Source organism: Dermacentor albipictus, chromosome 8 (assembly GCF_038994185.2).
Source record: "Dermacentor albipictus isolate Rhodes 1998 colony chromosome 8, USDA_Dalb.pri_finalv2, whole genome shotgun sequence".
NCBI lineage: Eukaryota > Metazoa > Arthropoda > Arachnida > Ixodida > Ixodidae > Dermacentor > Dermacentor albipictus.
The window spans coordinates 55125021-55144057 of NC_091828.1; the positions used below are offsets into that span (position 1 = coordinate 55125021).

The 19037-nt window shown below is 48.9% G+C and overlaps 1 protein-coding gene across 3 annotated transcripts in view; it reads left to right on the forward strand.

Annotated features, from left to right (window-relative positions):
- The window catches only part of LOC135921731 (neprilysin-2-like), a 139202-nt gene that overhangs the window by 101033 nt on the left and 19132 nt on the right, over positions 1–19037 (forward strand). For 2 of the 3 annotated variants that reach the window (XM_065456028.1, XM_065456029.1), the window contains one exon: positions 2191–2441. The exons of the other annotated variant lie outside the window; for it this stretch is intronic. In XM_065456028.1, coding sequence (XP_065312100.1) covers positions 2191–2441 — 251 coding nt within the window. The remainder of the gene's footprint in view (positions 1–2190; positions 2442–19037) is intronic. 3 annotated transcript variants of the gene reach the window in all.

The following is a 19037-nucleotide window of genomic DNA, read 5'->3' on the forward strand; positions in this document are numbered from 1 at the left end:
GCACGTTGGCCTATTTTCTTTAAACGATGCGATAAGCCGTGGATATATGGGATGACAGCAACGCTCCTCTTATCTACACAAGGCACGCTAGCGGAATTATTTGATAGCTTCGACTTCAGCAGACCCTCAGCAACGCTAATAAGCACGTGTGTAGGGAAACCTGCCAATTGAAAACGGAGGATCTGATCCTTGATGCTTTCGGTCATCAGCACCGGGCATGACTTACACAATGCGTTTGACAAGCATGTCTTTGCTATTCCCCTCTTAACCAACTTACAGTGCGCCGACTGATATGGGAGCAGTGGCTTGTTCGCGCGAGGCTCGTACTTCCAGCGTACGTGGTCAGTGAAAAATAAAACCTTAATGTCAAGAAATCGGATACTTCTGTCAATCGGCAGTTCATGCGTTATTTTTAGAGGAGATAAACCCTCGCGTATAAAAGAAAGTGCATCAGTAGTTAAAAAATCGAAACAGTTAGAGCTGCAGTCAAGTAGAACTAAAAAGTCATCGACGTATCTCCTCTAAAATGTGGGAAAAACTACGTCGGGCAAAGTGGAAGGTGCCTCAACGAGCGTTTAGAGGAACACCGGTACAATGTAGCAGAAAAGCGGGGCGGGTTTCTTGACGCCCACTGCAGGCATTGCAGCTACACTGTTGCCGGGGTGGATGATGGCGACCATTCGACGTGTGCTCCAGCATACAAACACTGCTCCATTGTGGGAAAAGCCCGAGGTAGGATTACTCGCGAAATTATAGAAGCAGAAATGATTGATAGGCTTGGCGATAACTGTGTGTCCAAACCATCTATTGCCCTTTCCCACAAAGAGTTATCGTACCTGCGCAATAGTGTGTAAAGGTATTTTGTAAACAGCGCATGTATGATGTACGCGAAAACGTTGTATATATGTCTGGGTCCCTTGCTCGAAATAAAGATTGTTGCAAGTTAGCGCCTGTGTGTGTCACGTCTCACCTTCGTCCTTGTCTTTTTAACGCGCTATAAGCCTCACGATGTCTTACCAACAAGCCCAAATCACTGCTTGACCTAGCAAGATCAAATTATTGTGTCGTATTACAAAATGAAATTTAGGAGAAATTAAAATCTCAGAAATTGGACTGCACAAAAAGCAATAAAAATCTGTTTTCTAGTTAAGAAATTTCATTTTCATTACCTTCGTTATTATCTAATAATTACACTAAAATTGCACCAATTTATCTTAAATTGCGATTATCGTGATCGCGATTACCTTATGCAACGTTAGAGACCAAGTTGCGTAGCATAAAAACTTGAAAAGCCCCTTACCTACCATTGCTCCCCTGGATGGATGGCCGGACGAGTGCCACTAATAATAACTAATAGCGTGGGCGATGATAAACCAGGTAAATAAAATAAATTTAATGCCCGACCTACTGCAGCAAGGTATCAAGACTACCAAATTCTAGGAACATGAACTGGTATGCCTTCAAAAGAAATTAATTTGAATAAAAATAAATAAAGGGCAGGGTCTGGTGAAACCACATCCGAGGCAGTGGATCAGACGGATTTATTGCACCTTTTAGAAGTGACCGATGAAGTTTTCTGATTTTTACAGAATTTCCGAGACAGGTCGGGAGAGGTCCTTTGTCCTCCTTTCTTCACCATATATCAGAAGGGCAAAAAGAGGATGCCCAACCTGCACCAATTTGTTTTTACAGTAAAGTTAGGCTTCCTTAATAAATGAAATAATCGAACGGAGAGAGGAGGCTCAGTAAACCTGAAAAATCCCAGTATGGTAGACCGCTACCTTGATGATCTTGCGCTAGCCGCCCTTGATCTTGCAGGTTCGTACATCGCTTCCTCGGGATTTGTTTCTCTTTATGGCAGAATTACACTGCGTCTTAAAAGTAAAAATCTGTACATAGGTTCAAACGAGAAAAAACATGTCGAAATATGTAACGTCATACCGACGCACTGATGTTGCTGTTCGGGAACGAAATCGGAAATGGCAAACCTGGGGCTTTATTTTCCCGTCGACTAGTACCCGATCTTTTCCCGGTGAGTGAGCGCCGACTCCTCAAAAATTATCCAAATGCTCTAGCCTGCTGTTGCTTCGTAAATTCCTTGAATAGTTTCTCATCTTGAGCCCTAACAGCAACGAGGCCAGTAAAGTTGCGCGTCCGTAAGTCATTGCAGAGTACACAACGTCCGCGCAGGGCATTGACGTGAGCGCCGGCGAGAACCTCATTGTCTGGCTCTCGGGCTCGGCGCGCCAGCAGTTCGTCCACCGCGCCAAGTGTCGGCAGCCCGCCTTGAAGGCCGCCATTACAGGCTACAATCGCACGATGCTGCGGACGGGCGGGGACGTCGGACTGCACGTTGACCGTGACTACCCGCCGTGGCAGATGTTCTTCCTAAGCTTCTGTCAGCCCCTGTGTGGCCTGCCCGCGGATATCGATGGACCCCGGTGCGTACATGAAGTTCAAAAAGGCCTTAGAAGGGGCTAGCTAGGGACTGGACTGTTCATACTTTTTTCTACGATGCGCAGGAATGCTGGGACAAGAAAACGCAGACAAATAACATCTCGCGCACCATTCGTTTGTCCGTATTTTCCTATTCCCTGTCTTTTCGTACATGGCGTAGGAAGAAATCATGAACATACATAGAGCGGCGGCAGGGCGACTTGGATTGGCAAGGCGCTGCTATTTCTGAAAACGTGGGAGGTGCGGCCTGTACCTATACCAGGTGATTGTTTTTAAGTTATACGGAAGTTTTACGAATTGCCTGTGGCAGACAGCATAATTGCAGTCGTTGAGCTGCATTCTTCAAGGAGGTAGACATTACTTGCTCGAAAAATCGAAACAGGGGCTCAACTATTTAATGAAAATTAGACGACCTCGCGAACTCCTACTGATACAGAGGAACGAGAAAACCGTATTGTACTCCAGCAATTTAACTGAATTTGTCAAGGCCTTAAAAATATTTCCATTAAAAATTGCATTAAAGATATTTACGGCTATTAGATTTTTGAACGAAACTTGAGATCGCATTAACTGGAAGTGGTGAGTGCTACAGAAACAAAACAATGAGCATAGTCTTCGTCGACGATTACGTTCTTTCTGTGAATATATAGCGACAGTCATATTAACGCCTTCGGTGAGACATTGCTGCTATATGCAACTGGCGTAAATTATGGGCAGTGGAACAGCATATTAATAACTGCACGGTTTGCGTGTCGTGTGAAATGGTTTCTCGAGCAGCGTTTCTCTGGAATGCACCAATTCTTATAAGTACACTGCGATGTTTTGTTATGTAATTTCACTCACGGCTTTGCCTACACGCTAAAGCTAATACTTTAAAGGCATCAATACGAAAAGAGCAACAACATGCTGCTGCAGTATGACAACGCACTGATGCCAAACTAATGATTGCTATAAAGTTTTGCAAAATAACAGCGCCTTTTATGCTCTATGCCTATAATCGCACTGCGAGCATAACAGCCATGAAGACTAGCTTTTCCTTACAATCTGTAGCAGCTCGTCCAATTTATTTAATAAATTGCACCATCATACATGCCATCATCATCATTTTATCACAGGCATACATGTTGCATCGCATTTCTTTTTGTCATAAGTTAGACGTTCCAAAACTGTAAAGCAAGAACATGTTTTGGTACATTTCTGCAACGCACGTCGCTTGATTCCACATTCCTACTTATATAGCATCCATTCGAGCTACATGTTATATAAAGAAGCATAATTTGCGCAGTCTAACTGTCAACACTGTGCAGATTGTATTTTGTACCACTAGCCATGGTGTCTCGTACACACGTTGGAGGAAAATACGGTGCTCGCATGCACCCACATCGATCCAAATCCACGCTTATAAATTGCTATGCACGCCAACGGCAAGAAATAAATGGCTAAATCAGCCATCCCTTTAGTCTGCTGAAGGCCGGACATCAGGTAACTTTTCCAATTGCAATTGACATAAGCTTTCTGTTTTCACGCCACCAGGTTTTCAGACAATGTGGAGGTGCAAAATACGTTTGATTTCATGTTACCTGACGGCGTCACAGCATGATCTATGGTATTGCGTTGTCTACAGGAAACGTTTCCAGAAGCCGAACTGTGCACTCTATTCTTTAACGCAATAGCGTAAAGGGCCCCGTGACGCGGAAAAATCCGGTGTCTGCGTCCTGTGAGCAAACATTGCCGCAAATATGAGTATATGTATATGCCAAGTCTTGCCAGTACTCTGTCACTAAAGTTGCTCCTACCTTATCTTACATTCTTGACGAAGTTATTCCTCGGAATTTTGAGAATGACAGCCCACAGACAATTGTCATTAACCGAAACGCCTAGTGCGCCATGCCTTTATGTTATATCTTTTGAGACTGAAATATTAAAAGTGCGGAACAATAACAGAAACCTGAAAATTATGTAATTTGTATTGGCGCACGCAAGAGGCCGCGTTTCAACCAAAAAGCGCGCCTTTGACCATAGCGTTCGCCGCCAGCCTTTCCCAGTAAACATTACGGTTACATTAGCTGCAGTTGCCGGGAAGCGTGAGAAGCAGTAGGGGATCTCTCTGAATGCTATAGCGTTCCTATTTTAAAGCAGAAGCTTAAGCGTCCCCCCCAATTTTTTTTATGTGATGTATCACCGACGTCGTTGTCCGCCTGCCTGTTTGGACCGACAGCCAGTCGTACAGCCGCTTCGGGTCTGAAAAAATGAAAGAAAAGGATGCTTGAAGCAAATTGTACTCTTTCTGACAAGCTGCGTTTGCAGATCCGAGGCTGCGAGGTATGGGAACGAAGGTGCTTGTGAAAAGTAAATAGAATTTGCATGTCTGCTCTTACTCCGCATTTCGCCGGTGTTCCGCAACAACGGATAAGGCTGGCCCTGCGGATGCTATCGGCGTCGGTAGCAAATTACAAAGCGCACACGGATAGATTTTGATGTTTTCGCTTTCCTCACTGGCCGAGACGCCTGTGGCTTCCACAGAGCTGGAGAGAAGCTTTTGATGCAGTATACTAGTGCATCGCTTGCCTTTTTATGCAGCTGCCATGGTACACTGGATAGCAACAGCCTATGTCTACGCAACAGCTACGCCATTTCCTTCCGGCCAAAATGCGACCAGATGATTGGCCCACGCACACGACGGGTTTTTTCCCGCTCAGTTTCATCCAAGCGCCATTGAATATGATCCCAGTACCAGCCAACATTTGTAATTCAAGTGCCAATAATTTAATCCAGGCGCCACCACGTTTAATCCCAGCACAATCTGAAATAATTGGCATGCAAACTGATTAATCCTTAAGCCGACCGCATTAGGGCAAGTGCCACTTATTTTATTCCCAGTGCCAGAAAATTTAATCCTCTTGGAAATTGATTGAGGAACGAATTAATATTGCATCAAAAGATAGTACGTAACAAGCGTCATAAACTCGGTCTATTTATTAACGTCATCACTGTATCTTTGTCAGCGCTATAGGAACACAGTTTCCGCCGCCAGTGTCGTCATCTCAGATTCACAAACATTTCCGTCATCATTATCATCATCAGCAGCAGCTTCTTTTATGTCCACTGCAGGACGAAGGCCTCTCCTTGCGATCTCCAATTACCCCTGTCCTGCGCCAATCGATTCGAACTAGCGCCCACGAATTTCCTAATTTCATCGGTCCACCTTGTCTTCTGGCGTCCTCGACTGCGTTTCTATTCTCGTGGTACCCGTTCTGTAACCCTAATGGCCGAACGGTTATCTAACCGGCACATTACATGCCCTGCCCAGCTCCATTTTCTGCTCTTGATGTCAATTAGAATATCCTCTATACCCGTTTGCCCTCTGATCCAAATCGCTCTCTTTCTGTCTCTTAACGTTATGCCTACCCATCTTCGTTCCATCGCTCTTTGTGCGGCCCTTAACTTGTTCTCAAGCTTCTTTGTCAGTCTCCAAGTCTCTGCCCCTTATGTCAGCACGGGTAAAATGCACTGATTCTGGATCTTCCTTTTCAATAAGCTTCCAGTTAGGAGCTGACAATGTCTGCTGTATGCTTATCCAACCCATATTTATTCTTCTATGAATTTACTTCTCATGATCAGGGTTCCCTATTATTAATTGACATCGGTAAACGTACTCATTCACATATTCAGGAGGCTGACTGGCGATGCTGAACTCTTGTTCCTTTGCCCGGCTGTTCATCATTATTTTTGTCTTTTGCATGCTAGTCTTCAACCCCACTCTTACACTTTCTCTGTTAAGGCCCTCAATCATTTGTTGCAACGCGTCTGCATTGTTACTGAATAGCACAATGTCATCAGCAAACTGAATGTTGCTGAGATATTCGCCGTCGATCCTTACTCCTAAACCTTCCCAGTTCAATAGCTTGAATACTTCCAAGCAGGCAGTGAATATCATTGGAGACAGTGTCTCCCTGTCTGACCCCTTTCTTTATTTGTATGTTACTGCTTTTCTTGTGCAGAATTAAGGTAGCTGTAGAACCTCTGTAGATATTTTCCAAAGTATTTACGTAAGCTTTCTGTACTCCTTGATCACGTAATGCCTCTATGACTGCTGGTATGTCTACTGAAGCAAATGCCTTTTCGTAATCTATGACCCAATCGATATCATTCTGTCGTTTGGCAGAATCAATATATAGTGTTACACTTCACACGATTACAAGCGCCGGGAACCTGTATTAACCTGACTGACTAGAGTCGGGGGTCTACTCTGGTGGTCTGTCGGGTGAACAAGTCCGGACCTGTTCATCCCGTCTTACCATATCACAGCGAAGAGGAAACGATAACTGCGTGTTTATTTACATGACAAGAGTAGTCGAAAACGACACAGAGTCCGTGGGCGTTTGGCGCCCTCTTTTGCACTAAATTAACAAGAGGTTTTTGTGTACACACGTCAACAGAGCCACTGATCTGGACGTTGTTGAGATGCTCCACCACCGCATGCGGCAACGCTTCCCACGAGCTTAACTATAGAGGCTGCCCCCCACACCACTGCCGTAGCCTTTAGACGCTGTGCCGTCAACCACTCGGCGCGAGGGCCGCCGACGTGATGGCGCTCGAATAAAACGCAGAGAGGGTGTTGGGTGCGAGGCACTTGGTGACGTACCCCAAGGGATGATGCCCAGCACGACGCGTCGATTATAGGGATCGACCACGCCGATGGTTACATTATACATGCCGCGCTGCTCCTTGGCGCTAGCGCTACAGACAGGCATAGATGAGGGGCGTATCGACAGGGGCAATTCCTATTACTACGACGATTGAAATGACGTCACCTTCGGTTAACACTTAGCATGCACTCTCACATTAACAGGCGGCATTTATATAGAAATGAATTATTTTTAATGGGCAACACACGCAATTATTTAGTCGCACGCATTTATTACAAATGGATTGAAGCGCCGTGAAGCGTTGTTCTGTTACGACCAGCAATATGTTTATGCTACCCACCTGCATACCAAAGTTGCAATTCAATGCAATAATATTTTGTTGGTAGCGGTGGGTTAGTTGAATATAAGTGGGAAGCTTGAGACTAGCTGAATATCAGATATGTGGGATTGGGTATGTATTCCTCACTTACAGTGTTCAAGGGTGGATTGCCAGACGGTCACCCGCAAAATACCGTCGTGATGTGTTCAATGAATTGAACTGAAATTGGATAAGGAAAGGGTTGTGGAAGCAGGTACGTGGGGCACCTAGTCCAGGGCTCCACTGGCCTCTTGGGCCCCCTTTTGCTTGCTGGCGAGCCAGATCTCCCAATGCTCCCGTTCAGAATTTTTGCGCCAGAATGATTGATGGCCTGAGCTCGCGCTCTCGTGAAATGTGGGCGAGAGTTGGCTGACCTCCTCAGCACGAGCAAGTGCCCACTTAAGCGGTCGCGTGGATGGCATGTTTTAACCGTAGGTGCAGTATGCATTTGTCTTCAGGCGGGCTCACTCATACAGACGCTTCCCTTATACCTAACTGAGGGTGTGGTGGGGTGTAGAGCTGTCTTTCATATGCTCGAGCAGGGAGCAAAGTTGCGCACTGGTCCGCCATTATGCTCCAGCTCTGCAGTGAAGCCACTCCTCGCGAGCGCAGCAGGCAACGCAGCGCGGTGTTCCATTTGCTTTTTTGCCTGCTGGTCGCGAGCGACATACCGCAATTGTTCTCAAGCGCTGAGCAAGATGAAACTTTTCAATGCTGGCTACGCTCGAACGATTAGCGTAGCCGGAGGGGTGCCAACCCCAGACATGTTTAGTTTGTATGTACATATACAGACGTACATGTACAGACGCACGTGCGAACGTATATATAAGGAGTAGGACTCCCTTCGATCCCTCGCAATAAAACCCTGACTGAGCCCGTGGCTCAAACAGCTGAAAACTTCGCGTGCAAACGCACATTGCCTTGCAACAAAAAGCGGTGCAATGTTTTTCAGCATGCATATTAGGTTTTCTCGCGGAGGTCGGAAGGCAAGAATTAAAAAGGGTGTTTACAGAAAACTTCACATATGTGTGGTGGGCAATTATGTAAGCACATTTTGGCTGTGGAAGCCAGACGAATGATGATCGTCACCAAGAGAACTATCGTGCCTGCAGTTATGTCAGTGACCGTTAACCGTGAGTCATTGATCGCTCACCGTCGTTCACAGCAGCTGCACGTTTTCGATATTTGAGGTACAGGCACGTAGATTTAAACGCATATCAAATGTCCACATGCGCCCATTTTATGCGAAGCTTATTCTTACGATTAAAACCGCGAGCTTAACAGCTGCTTCATAGCAGCAAGTCTGCAAATGGATAAAGATTCAAGATGCACGAGCTTCTGGATCAAATTTATTTCGTACAAGGGTATTGTTACGAACTCCCAACCGGTGCCACCAGTATTACGAACTTCCAACCGGTGCCGCCAGTGTTACGAACTTGTACCGCTGCACCACGATTACGGCTTTGTGGTCCCGTAGCGCTCGTCACCCGTTTCGTGACAGAGCGTTGGTAGCGATGACTCCGAGCCTGGCGTCGATGAGAATAACAAAAGGGACTTTATACATTATATACAGGTTATCATACAGGACATGAACGGGTCGGCACTGGGGCCGAGTGCTCACAACAAACGCGACTGTTCTCGCACGACGACGTCCGGCGAAAACGCGTTACACATCTCACCCCAGTCGGGACGACACTCTCTCCCGGTGGGGTCGGCAGATCCTGTTTTTCAGGCGGCTTGTCACTGCTTTTATAATCCCCGAGGCCCATTGTCACTCAACCGGCCCAATACAAAGTCAGCACACGACGGTCGTCCGAGGGGTCCAACCAGCGACCGCGCTGGCCACTCGGTTCAAAGTTCGCGCGCGCGGTGACCTCCAGGCAAGGGAGGTGCGGCGCCGGGCCGTCGGGCACACGCGGGCACGTCAAAACACGCTGCTCCGCCGAGGCTTCTCCCGCACGAAGGCGCAGCATCTTGACTTGTGAAGGGAGAATTATGGCGCTCGCAGGATAGATTCTGCATCTTGCAGATTCGGGATCCGGGCTTGTGGTAATGGCACAACAGCATCCCCGCCCTCAGATAAGGCGCCGGGAAGACGAGCTGCCTCCACGTGGCTCGGATGCCAGGCGCGCACGTTCGTCAGGCTCGTCCAAGTTCACGTCCAGTGTCGGGACGCCAGGTAACCTCACGTGCCCAGGTCCGACTCGCCAGGACAGGAGCTCTGCTCACCACGTCGTCGCCAAGGCACCTTGACCAGCTCCGCTCGGGTCGTTCCTAAGACCTTGCTTCTCGCCACTGGTCCCGCTTGGTCGTTCTGCAGCTTGCAAAACCGACCGGCAAAAGGCAACACCCAACACGAACAAGTGCCCTCTGTCTCCCGTCAAACACCAGACAAGGCCATAATTCAAATCAACCTAACTAAATTGTTTTCCCCTTTTTTCTCCCGCTGCAACAAGAGGCAGGTGTACGATCTAGCACACAAGGCTTAAACAATCAGTTTTCAAATCATCAACACAACAAAATAGAAACAATTATTAATCAGCAATAATAATTACAAATAGAATGGTCCCCTTGAAATCGCTTTGGACCGAAAACATACTTCTGAGGAAGCAAATGAGGTCATTCATTTTTCCCGGCGATATTTTCGCGGAATCCGAAGCTGCTTATATTTGCGACCCTGCTTATCCGTGTAGCGGTGGTACAATAAGCCAGATTCCTTGCCAAATGAAACCCCCTTTTCTTTCACTCCCCGTTTGACGCTCTTCCTCAGATCGGCTAGTGAACAATCTTCCTGTTGTTCGCGAATCAGACTTTTTCTTTCAACTGCAGCCTGCTCCTGCCGGCTGGCGGAAACCGGAGCGAGTGTGGAGCCCGCGTCGCCTAATTGCGGCGTCGAGTCTATATCGCGGCTAGCACTGCACGCGTCACTCCCACTCACTTCCAGGACCCGCTCGTCTAGGCCAGCCTCCGAGCTCTGCCTCTCCCGTGACTGCTCGCCACTCAAGTTACCCTGATCAGTCCGTGTGCCGCACCGCCTTTCGCTCACCGACGCTAAGTCAAGTTCCCTCGACAGCGGGCGCGCTTTGGATCGCGTGGGGGCCATGTACGCCACGTCGGCAAAGAATGATTTGCCCTGATCCCTCAGCAGCTGCTCCGAGCTATTTGAGAAGAGGTAGGAAAATTGCTCCGGGAGGGCGGCTGACACAGCGGCTTCGGTGTTAAGTTTCCCAAATTCTCCTTCAATGCTAACCGTTGCGATCGGTAAACAGACACTCTCCTTCTCGGCCACTTGCCGTATCCTAACGCACTCTCCCGTAAAATCACTCGAGGAGACGAAAGACGGGTGAACAACGTCCATAGTTGCTGCAGAGTCCCGCAGTGCTCGGCACTTCTTGCCGTTTACCTTAATTTCCTGCACATAGGGCTCCAATAGACGTATGTTTTTGTGAGTTTCCTGTATCGTTGCAAAAGCAATTCTCTCTGGGCAGCTTGCAGCGATGTGCCCTTGCTTTTTGCAATTGTAGCAGGTTAACGGTCTCCGTTTTTCAAAAGAACGCGTCATTTCGTTTCGCTGTTTCGGACCATCGTCATCATTCTGAGATGCATTCTGTCCATCCCTTACAGTTTCTTTGGGAAGGGACTCGTCGTCCCGAAACTCGCGACGCGTGATTTCCTTCCGTTCGTCGGGCTTCCCGTAAAACCCATCTCTTCTATCTGCTTTTTCTATGCGCACTGCCTTGCTGTGCAAGCTGCGGCGGGTGTAATACTCTTCCGCTAACTCTGCTGCCTTGTTTAGCTTAACCTCCTTTAGCCTATCTTGCAGCCAGAGCCGGACATCCTCATCAATGCAACGGTAGAACTGCTCCAACGCGATGCATTCGACAATTTTGTCGCGGTCGTCGTAAACCTCTTCGCCCTTCAGCCATTCCACCAAGTCGGCTTTTAGACGAAACGCGAAGTCAACATTCGACTCCTTACCCTTTTTTGCATACCGGAACCTCTGCCGGAAAGCTTCGGGCGACAATTTGTACTTCCGCAGTAGCGCTTCCTTCACATCACTGTAGCTCTCAAACGCCTCTTTCGATAAGCAAGTTATTACGTCTGATGCCTCCCCAGGAAGCAACGCTAACAGATTCTGTGCCCAAAGGGATCGCTCAATGCTATTCCGTTCACACACGTGCTCAAATTTCACGAGGTATTTGGCCATATCCTCTCCGACGACAAAGGGTGGAAGTTGATCGCGTATTCTTGGAACATTAGAAGTGAGACTAGGCGCTGGCGAGCTATTTCGGGTCTCCAACTCTTTCATTTTAAGCTCGTGCTCACGAATCTCTCTCCTTTCCTCCATGCAACGTTCCTTCTCCCTCTTTTCCTCCTCGCGACGTTGCTGTTCTCTCCTTTCCTCCTTTTCTTCCTCGCGACGTTGCTGTTCTCTCCTTTCCTCCTTTTCCTCCTCGCGACGTTGCTGTTCTCTCCTTTCCTCCTTTTCCTCCTCGCGACGTTGCTGTTCTCTCCTTTCCTGCTCGCAACGTTCCTTCTCCTCCCTTTCCCGACGTTCATTGATATCCGCCCAGGCCTCAGCGGCCTCCTCAGCCGTTACGTCCCCAGTCCTCATGACCTCAAGGATCGCATTCTTTCTTTTGGTTGAGCCCAACTCAATGCCCAACTCCTCACAAATTTCGAGAAGTTCCTTCACCTTGTACTTCTCCATCGTTCACACTGTCCTCCTGCTGTTTACCCTTTTTGAATATACCTGCCGTACGCTACTATAACACTACTAGTAAGACATATGCAAGTATATCACACACTGCCCTGTTTACCCCCTCAGCATCCCCTGGTTTTCAAAACACTCTTACTAGGCTTGAAACACACAAGGTTATCACAATGCAACACCAAATCCTTCCCTAAGCTACTATAACCTGTGTCAGAGAAAGTCTGGTGTTTGAGGTAAACTTCAGGCACTCACCGCGCCGAGGTAGCTGATGCCGGTCAATCCCACCGCTGCCACCAGTGTTACGAACTCCCAACCGGTGCCACCAGTATTACGAACTTCCAACCGGTGCCGCCAGTGTTACGAACTTGTACCGCTGCACCACGATTACGGCTTTGTGGTCCCGTAGCGCTCGTCACCCGTTTCGTGACAGAGCGTTGGTAGCGATGACTCCGAGCCTGGCGTCGATGAGAATAACAAAAGGGACTTTATACATTATATACAGGTTATCATACAGGACATGAACGGGTCGGCACTGGGGCCGAGTGCTCACAACAAACGCGACTGTTCTCGCACGACGACGTCCGGCGAAAACGCGTTACACATCTCACCCCAGTCGGGACGACACTCTCTCCCGGTGGGGTCGGCAGATCCTGTTTTTCAGGCGGCTTGTCACTGCTTTTATAATCCCCGAGGCCCATTGTCACTCAACCGGCCCAATACAAAGTCAGCACACGACGGTCGTCCGAGGGGTCCAACCAGCGACCGCGCTGGCCACTCGGTTCAAAGTTCGCGCGCGCGGTGACCTCCAGGCAAGGGAGGTGCGGCGCCGGGCCGTCGGGCACACGCGGGCACGTCAAAACACGCTGCTCCGCCGAGGCTTCTCCCGCACGAAGGCGCAGCATCTTGACTTGTGAAGGGAGAATTATGGCGCTCGCAGGATAGATTCTGCATCTTGCAGATTCGGGATCCGGGCTTGTGGTAATGGCACAACAGTATGGATGAGCAATGGCTGGTGGAAGCAGCGCATGAGTGCTGGTTCTTAGAGGCTTGGGGGGAAGAAGTCAAAGCCACTGGGAAGGCAACAGGTTACTAAGAGTAACAACAGGGTAGTTTTATTGCACTAATCACTTAAGATGGCAAACTTGCAAACTAATTATTCACATATTGCAGACTGTAATATGAAAACACGTTTTTTTTACCTCTTCATACTACTCAGATTAATTTACTAGAACACAACGATTATTAAACGTAAAAAACAATTTTACATTCCTGACGTCGACTAAGGTTCATCGAACAAGTAACATATTGCGGGCCGTAAATGCTGAAGCTATCACTGTTCTCTCGTCAGCGGAAGCGCCCGAAGTTTTCGCTTAGTACAAGACAATGAACATGAGTACATCAACCTACCTTACATGAAAAATCAGAACGCCGACAAAAAATAAAAAGAAACAGAGTAGAGAAAAATGAGAGTGCAGCGGGCAATTGTATCTGCTAGCACTTACTCTGTTTTGAACACACTGTTCTCGAGCCGCATAGTCAGAACAATCGTACAAGCAACACACCTAATTGGGCGAGTTGGCAAGTTTACGTTCTTGGCGTGTATCTGCAGCGCGACACAGACGTGTCATTCATTCTTTGTCCCGCGTCGATGTTGCGCTGCACATATACACCAATAATTGCACAAGTGAACCACCTCTCATGCCAGGCGTACGCATTTCAGCCTGTACAGTAGTATTAATCGAGATAAATGCTGTGTTAGTGTAAACAAACTGAACTAACCTCTTTAAACAAGCCGAGCGGAACTTGCATATCCTGGTTCCTTTCGGAGCCGGCCGGTCTCGTCCTTCCGCACGGCACCGCGTAAAAGCTTTGCCACCTTCCGTGCGGTTTTTCCACTTTGGTGCGCTGCACCCCATCATACTGGAATATACAAGTGTCAAAATGCTGTGTTTCGTACCACTTCACCAAAGAGATTAATTTAATATCGCCGAATACCGTAGCTACAGCCTGAAGCCGATGAATGCAACGCACGCTCGAAGGTGCGCTGATTGCAATTTCGATGGCTCTGACGGAAACGAGTTGGCGTCGCGCCCGTAAAGTTGGCTTCGCAGCGGTGCAGTCGAACATTCGACGTCATTTTGCACCACGTGATAGCGCTCCGCGAATATTGGTGCGAGCGGCGCCGGAAAAGTTATGCGCAACTCTGCTCCCTGCGGGAGCACACACAGGAACACTAATCCTGGCGCGTGTGGGGCGCTTAAAACGGGAGAAGGATGTCTGGACGGGGGACACTCCCTCGGTGAGTCACAGCTCGAGCTGCACGGTCCGCTCTGTCGTCCCGCGTGGTTGCGATGTTTCCCGGGCACCATGTGATTCCGCGTTTCCGATGTAATGTTGTTCCTAAGAGACGGGTGACAAGTTGGAACGCGACCGCTTGTGAAATAACGGCATGCTGTTTGAGAGTTCGTGAGGGTATACGACCCTTGTTTCATGGCTTCTTTGTCTTTGACTGCGGGGACGGCCGCTAGCGCTTCCGCCGTGTCTGCCGAGCCGGCCTTCGCTGAGACGCAGATGACTAAACCTGTCTTGCGGGCGGAGTGAACGATGGCCAGCGGAAAGCCATGTATGCCACAGTGGGCTGCGTCCGTGTAAAGTGTGTGTGTCAATTCGTACTTCGGTGTCAGTTGCTTGGCCCTGGCGTTGCGACGCGCTCGGTAGTAGAACAGATTCATGTTTTACGGTATAGGCGCGGTGTGGATTTGATTTCGTATGCTGGCGGAAGGGGGTACAAGTTCTTCGCCACTGTATTGTGGCCGCACGGAATATCGTTAAGCCACGTAGGTCCTGCCTACCCGTGGGCGTGAGGCTGAGTATTTCTTGTTGCGACATGAGGACCGCGGGCCTCAGCTCCTCAAAGACGTTGTAGATCCCTAAGGCTAGAAGGCTGTTCCTGGGTGCTCGTTTTGGTAGTCCGAGGACAGCATTGTAGGCGATACCGGTGAGTGTATCTGCTTGTTCGACCTCGGCCTCAGTAAGTTATGGGTAGGTGAGACCGTACGTGACTCGGCTAACTACAAAGGCGTGGGTTAGACGGAGCGTATCAGCCTCTCCAAAGCCTTTGCGGTTGTAGGTTACTCTCTGTACCATGCGTGCAATTTCTAGCTGTCGTGCAAACAGTTTTAAGTGTCGTGACCCCGCGCCTATTACCCTGTACCACGAGAGCGAGCATGCGTGCTTTGGCTGCCTCGCGTATGTGGTGGTCACGAACTCTCAGGTCGAAAGGGTGTTTTACTTTGTGACCTTTGCCATACAGCCGCACAAATTCCGATTTTTCCTAGGAGCAGCTCATACCATAGCCCACCGCAAACAGGTGTACTGTCTGTGCTGCTTCCTGTAGAGTATGTTGCTTGTGTCTGACAGAGCCTTTGTTCACCCATATTGTGATGTCATCGCCGTACAGGGCATAACCGAAGTCTGCTATAGACTTGAGCGGTCGGGAGAGGCGAGCCATACAAGGGTTGAAAAGTAGTGGAGATAATACGGCTCCTTGAGGAGTTCCTCTATTGGGCATAGTGAAATCAGATGACCAATGTCAAGGTGTTCAATGAGACATCTCCCTCGGCACCAGATGCGGTGGCGTCTCCAGAACGAAAACATACAATTTATTCAGTGCGGCATTTGATTGCGCAAGAGACCAGGGCACTCGCTCGATAGGTTTACACGACCACACAGAGCGCATCCGGAACAATAAAATAGTTGTGTCTATCGAATGCCGCGCAATCCACGCGTTGAACAAGCGGCATTGCGAGTTGTGCAGTATTCACAAGCAAAGTGCGCCTGTGCTCCTTTTGTTTGACTCCTTGTGTAGTCACAAGCATTCGTTGGCGTCGATCACTGAGGTACTCTAACTTGAGATTTGAACTTGGAGGAAACTTGCCCAATTGGATTAAAAAAGGACTCTATGGAGGCATCCCCTTCATGGAATCGTTCAAGGTGACCAGATCTGCCTGTTCTGCACGCTTCTTAGCTGGAGCGCTGCCGAAAATTAAGGCAACATCTGTTTCCGGCTCTTCAGGGTCAACCTGGGCATGCACGTCGCCGAGAATGCATGTCAAACGAACAGGAACCATTAGACGCTTTCGGCAATTCGCCAGTACAGCACGGTGTTAGCCAACATGCAGGCGATGATCTTGACGTTTGTGCCCTTCGTCGAAGTTACTGTCTGGAGTGCTGCAGTGCCCTTTATAGAGCGCAGCTCTTAGACCCGCATTCCTGCGTTGCGCGTCGGCGATAGCGAGTGAGCGAGGACGGCAAAAGATGGAACAGCGAACGCAGCGCGCAGCGGGAGTTGAAAAACGGCGAGAGCAAAGTGAGCAAGAGGAGGAAAGGACAGGAGGAGAGTGACGCGGAAGCATGAGGAGGAAAACAGAGCAGCTCAGTATGGCGAAAGGGCGAGGAGAAAAGCGTAGTGCAGCACGAGACGTGCTTTACGGCGGCGACCAGGCATAAGGCGAGCGCGTCCACCGGTACCATATATGGAAACGAAGCGCCGGGGTGGACTTCGGACCCACTGCGCATGCGCTACTTCGCCTGGGCCGCCACCGCTAGAGAACCCGCTCTGCGCAAGCCACGCGTTCCCGTGTCAACGCTTTCTTTCAGAACAATGAGCGACGCAACCAGTGGAAATGTTTCGTCTGCCGCTGCTTCTTGACGAGCTGCCTGAGTAGGGTTCTCTCGGCTCCGCGCCGCCTTCGAGAGAACCCTGTCATTCAGGACCATAATTTTTCCACAATGTACCGCGAGTTCAAGAAGTCTGATCAGCTGCGCTCAAAGTTCGCATTAGCGAGTATCGTAACTGTCGGAGACTATTTTTGCGCGCAGCCGAATTTTCTTGAACACCATATATTGTAATTTCTTTCGTGAACCTAAAAAACGGGAAACTCGGGTCCCATTGTTCTGTAGTTATTGCACAGACTCTTTTCGCTTACCCTTCACATGAAAGCGGTTGCGGTCCACCGTCGTTGAGTCGCTAATCTTATGGAGTGGGTACATGCGTAGAGGCGGCGGCCATCTGAACTGGTGCTAATTCAAGACTCCCCGTTTGGCTAGTTGGAATGTTGGATTTCTGGCTAGGAAGAATGCAGCTAAAAGCGAAGCGACAGAGAAAGGAAGTGCACATCACGGTGCTGATTGTAAGGTTAGGTATTTGTTCTTGAATGACTCGCTTTATCTGTTTCAGCGGGAACATTGGGTTTTTGGGTTCTTACCCATTGTATAAATCTGATTGTCCACTGGTTATCTGTGCTACGCATAACATCGCCTGTCATGCTGTTTTTTTTTATTTTATTGTCAAATAGAACAGTGGCTATCCCCGTTTGCTGTCTGATCTATACCTCCCTCTTCCTGTCTCGTAACGATATGCCAAATTTTTTTCATTCCATCGCAATTTGCGCGGGTTTGTTCCAGAGCTTCCTTGTCATCCTCCATGTTTCTGCCTATGCTATGGGTTCGTGGACCCAGGGGCTCAGCACACAGTGAAGGAGATGTCGCTACTCGACATTCTCGTTATCCGCAGTATATCTAGGCGCGACGACATTTAAACATAGACAAAAGACTCGAATGCATGCAATGCTTAGGCAAGTCTAGATCCGGATTCGCGGTGAGCATCTTATTGTTCGTGGCCACGCGAGAGTTCGCTGGCTTGAAGTGTCTGCTCCCACTCAATGGGCGACTCATCCACTGGTTGTACAACGGTGGGATACCGAGAGTATGCCGGCTGACCACGGCCGTGTCGTCGGGCGAAGCTGCCGCGCCCCTGCACCAGGGAAGTGAAAGTCGCTTACCGCCCTGAGCTCTTGGAGCGCGACTGGCACGTTGGCGGCGAGCTCCGTTGCCTCAGGTCTACTTACAGTAGTCAGCACAGCTGGCGTTCACACGATCTGCAGCGTTGTATGGTTGCGGCGGCGGGCCTTATGCGGGACCACAGGCACGGCCAACAGGGCGGACTGGGAGCCGCCAGAGTCGTCCCCAGGTACCAATGAGCTTCGGCCGGTTGCTTAGCAGAATGGTAGCCGCTCGTAAGTTGACCCGCGCAGCCTCCCACCCGAAGCCGGCCGACGGAGGGGCCTAGCGCCTGGGAGGACGACGCAGTGAAGTTGGCGGAGTCGTTTCTTCCGTATGAGAGGGTTTGAGCAACGTGGTGTTTATTCGACTTATATCGCACTTGAAGGACAGGTTGCATGATGCCATTGGCTGTAGCACAAACGGCGTGATAACACCCGGTTGGCCTAATGAATTCTTACAAACGCACAGACATGCAGGTCGCGGCTGCGTCGTACGGACATCGGAGATAACAATAGTAGCGAGTGCTGCCTATCACACCAGGGGACAGCACGATACAACATCGTCTCGCCTGCGAGAATTATTGCTTCCTCATATAAGCTTAGATATCAATGGACCCAAATAACTATACACTGGAAGATGTACACTTTCCTTATGTAATGTACGGCATGCAATAATGAGTTACTTCTGTAGGAATACTTAGAGAATAGTGCGCATCACATGTATGCAGTAGGCATATGCAGTACACTTCCTTCTATTAGGCGAAAATTATCGAGGCATTTGAACACGTAGTAGTACAGCTATGTGCTGCAGGTACTGCTATGCATGAAGATTACCTCTATTATACATGAACTAGAAATGAGCTTGTGCGGAACACCTCAGAGCTGCGATTCGTAAGCGAGTTCTCACCATATATTACTAACGCTGCAGACGAGCTGAAAGGTTCACTCATTTAATGTATTATGTATGTATAAGTACTCGGTTTAGAGCAGTAAGCACAGTGCAGAGCTTGCATCTT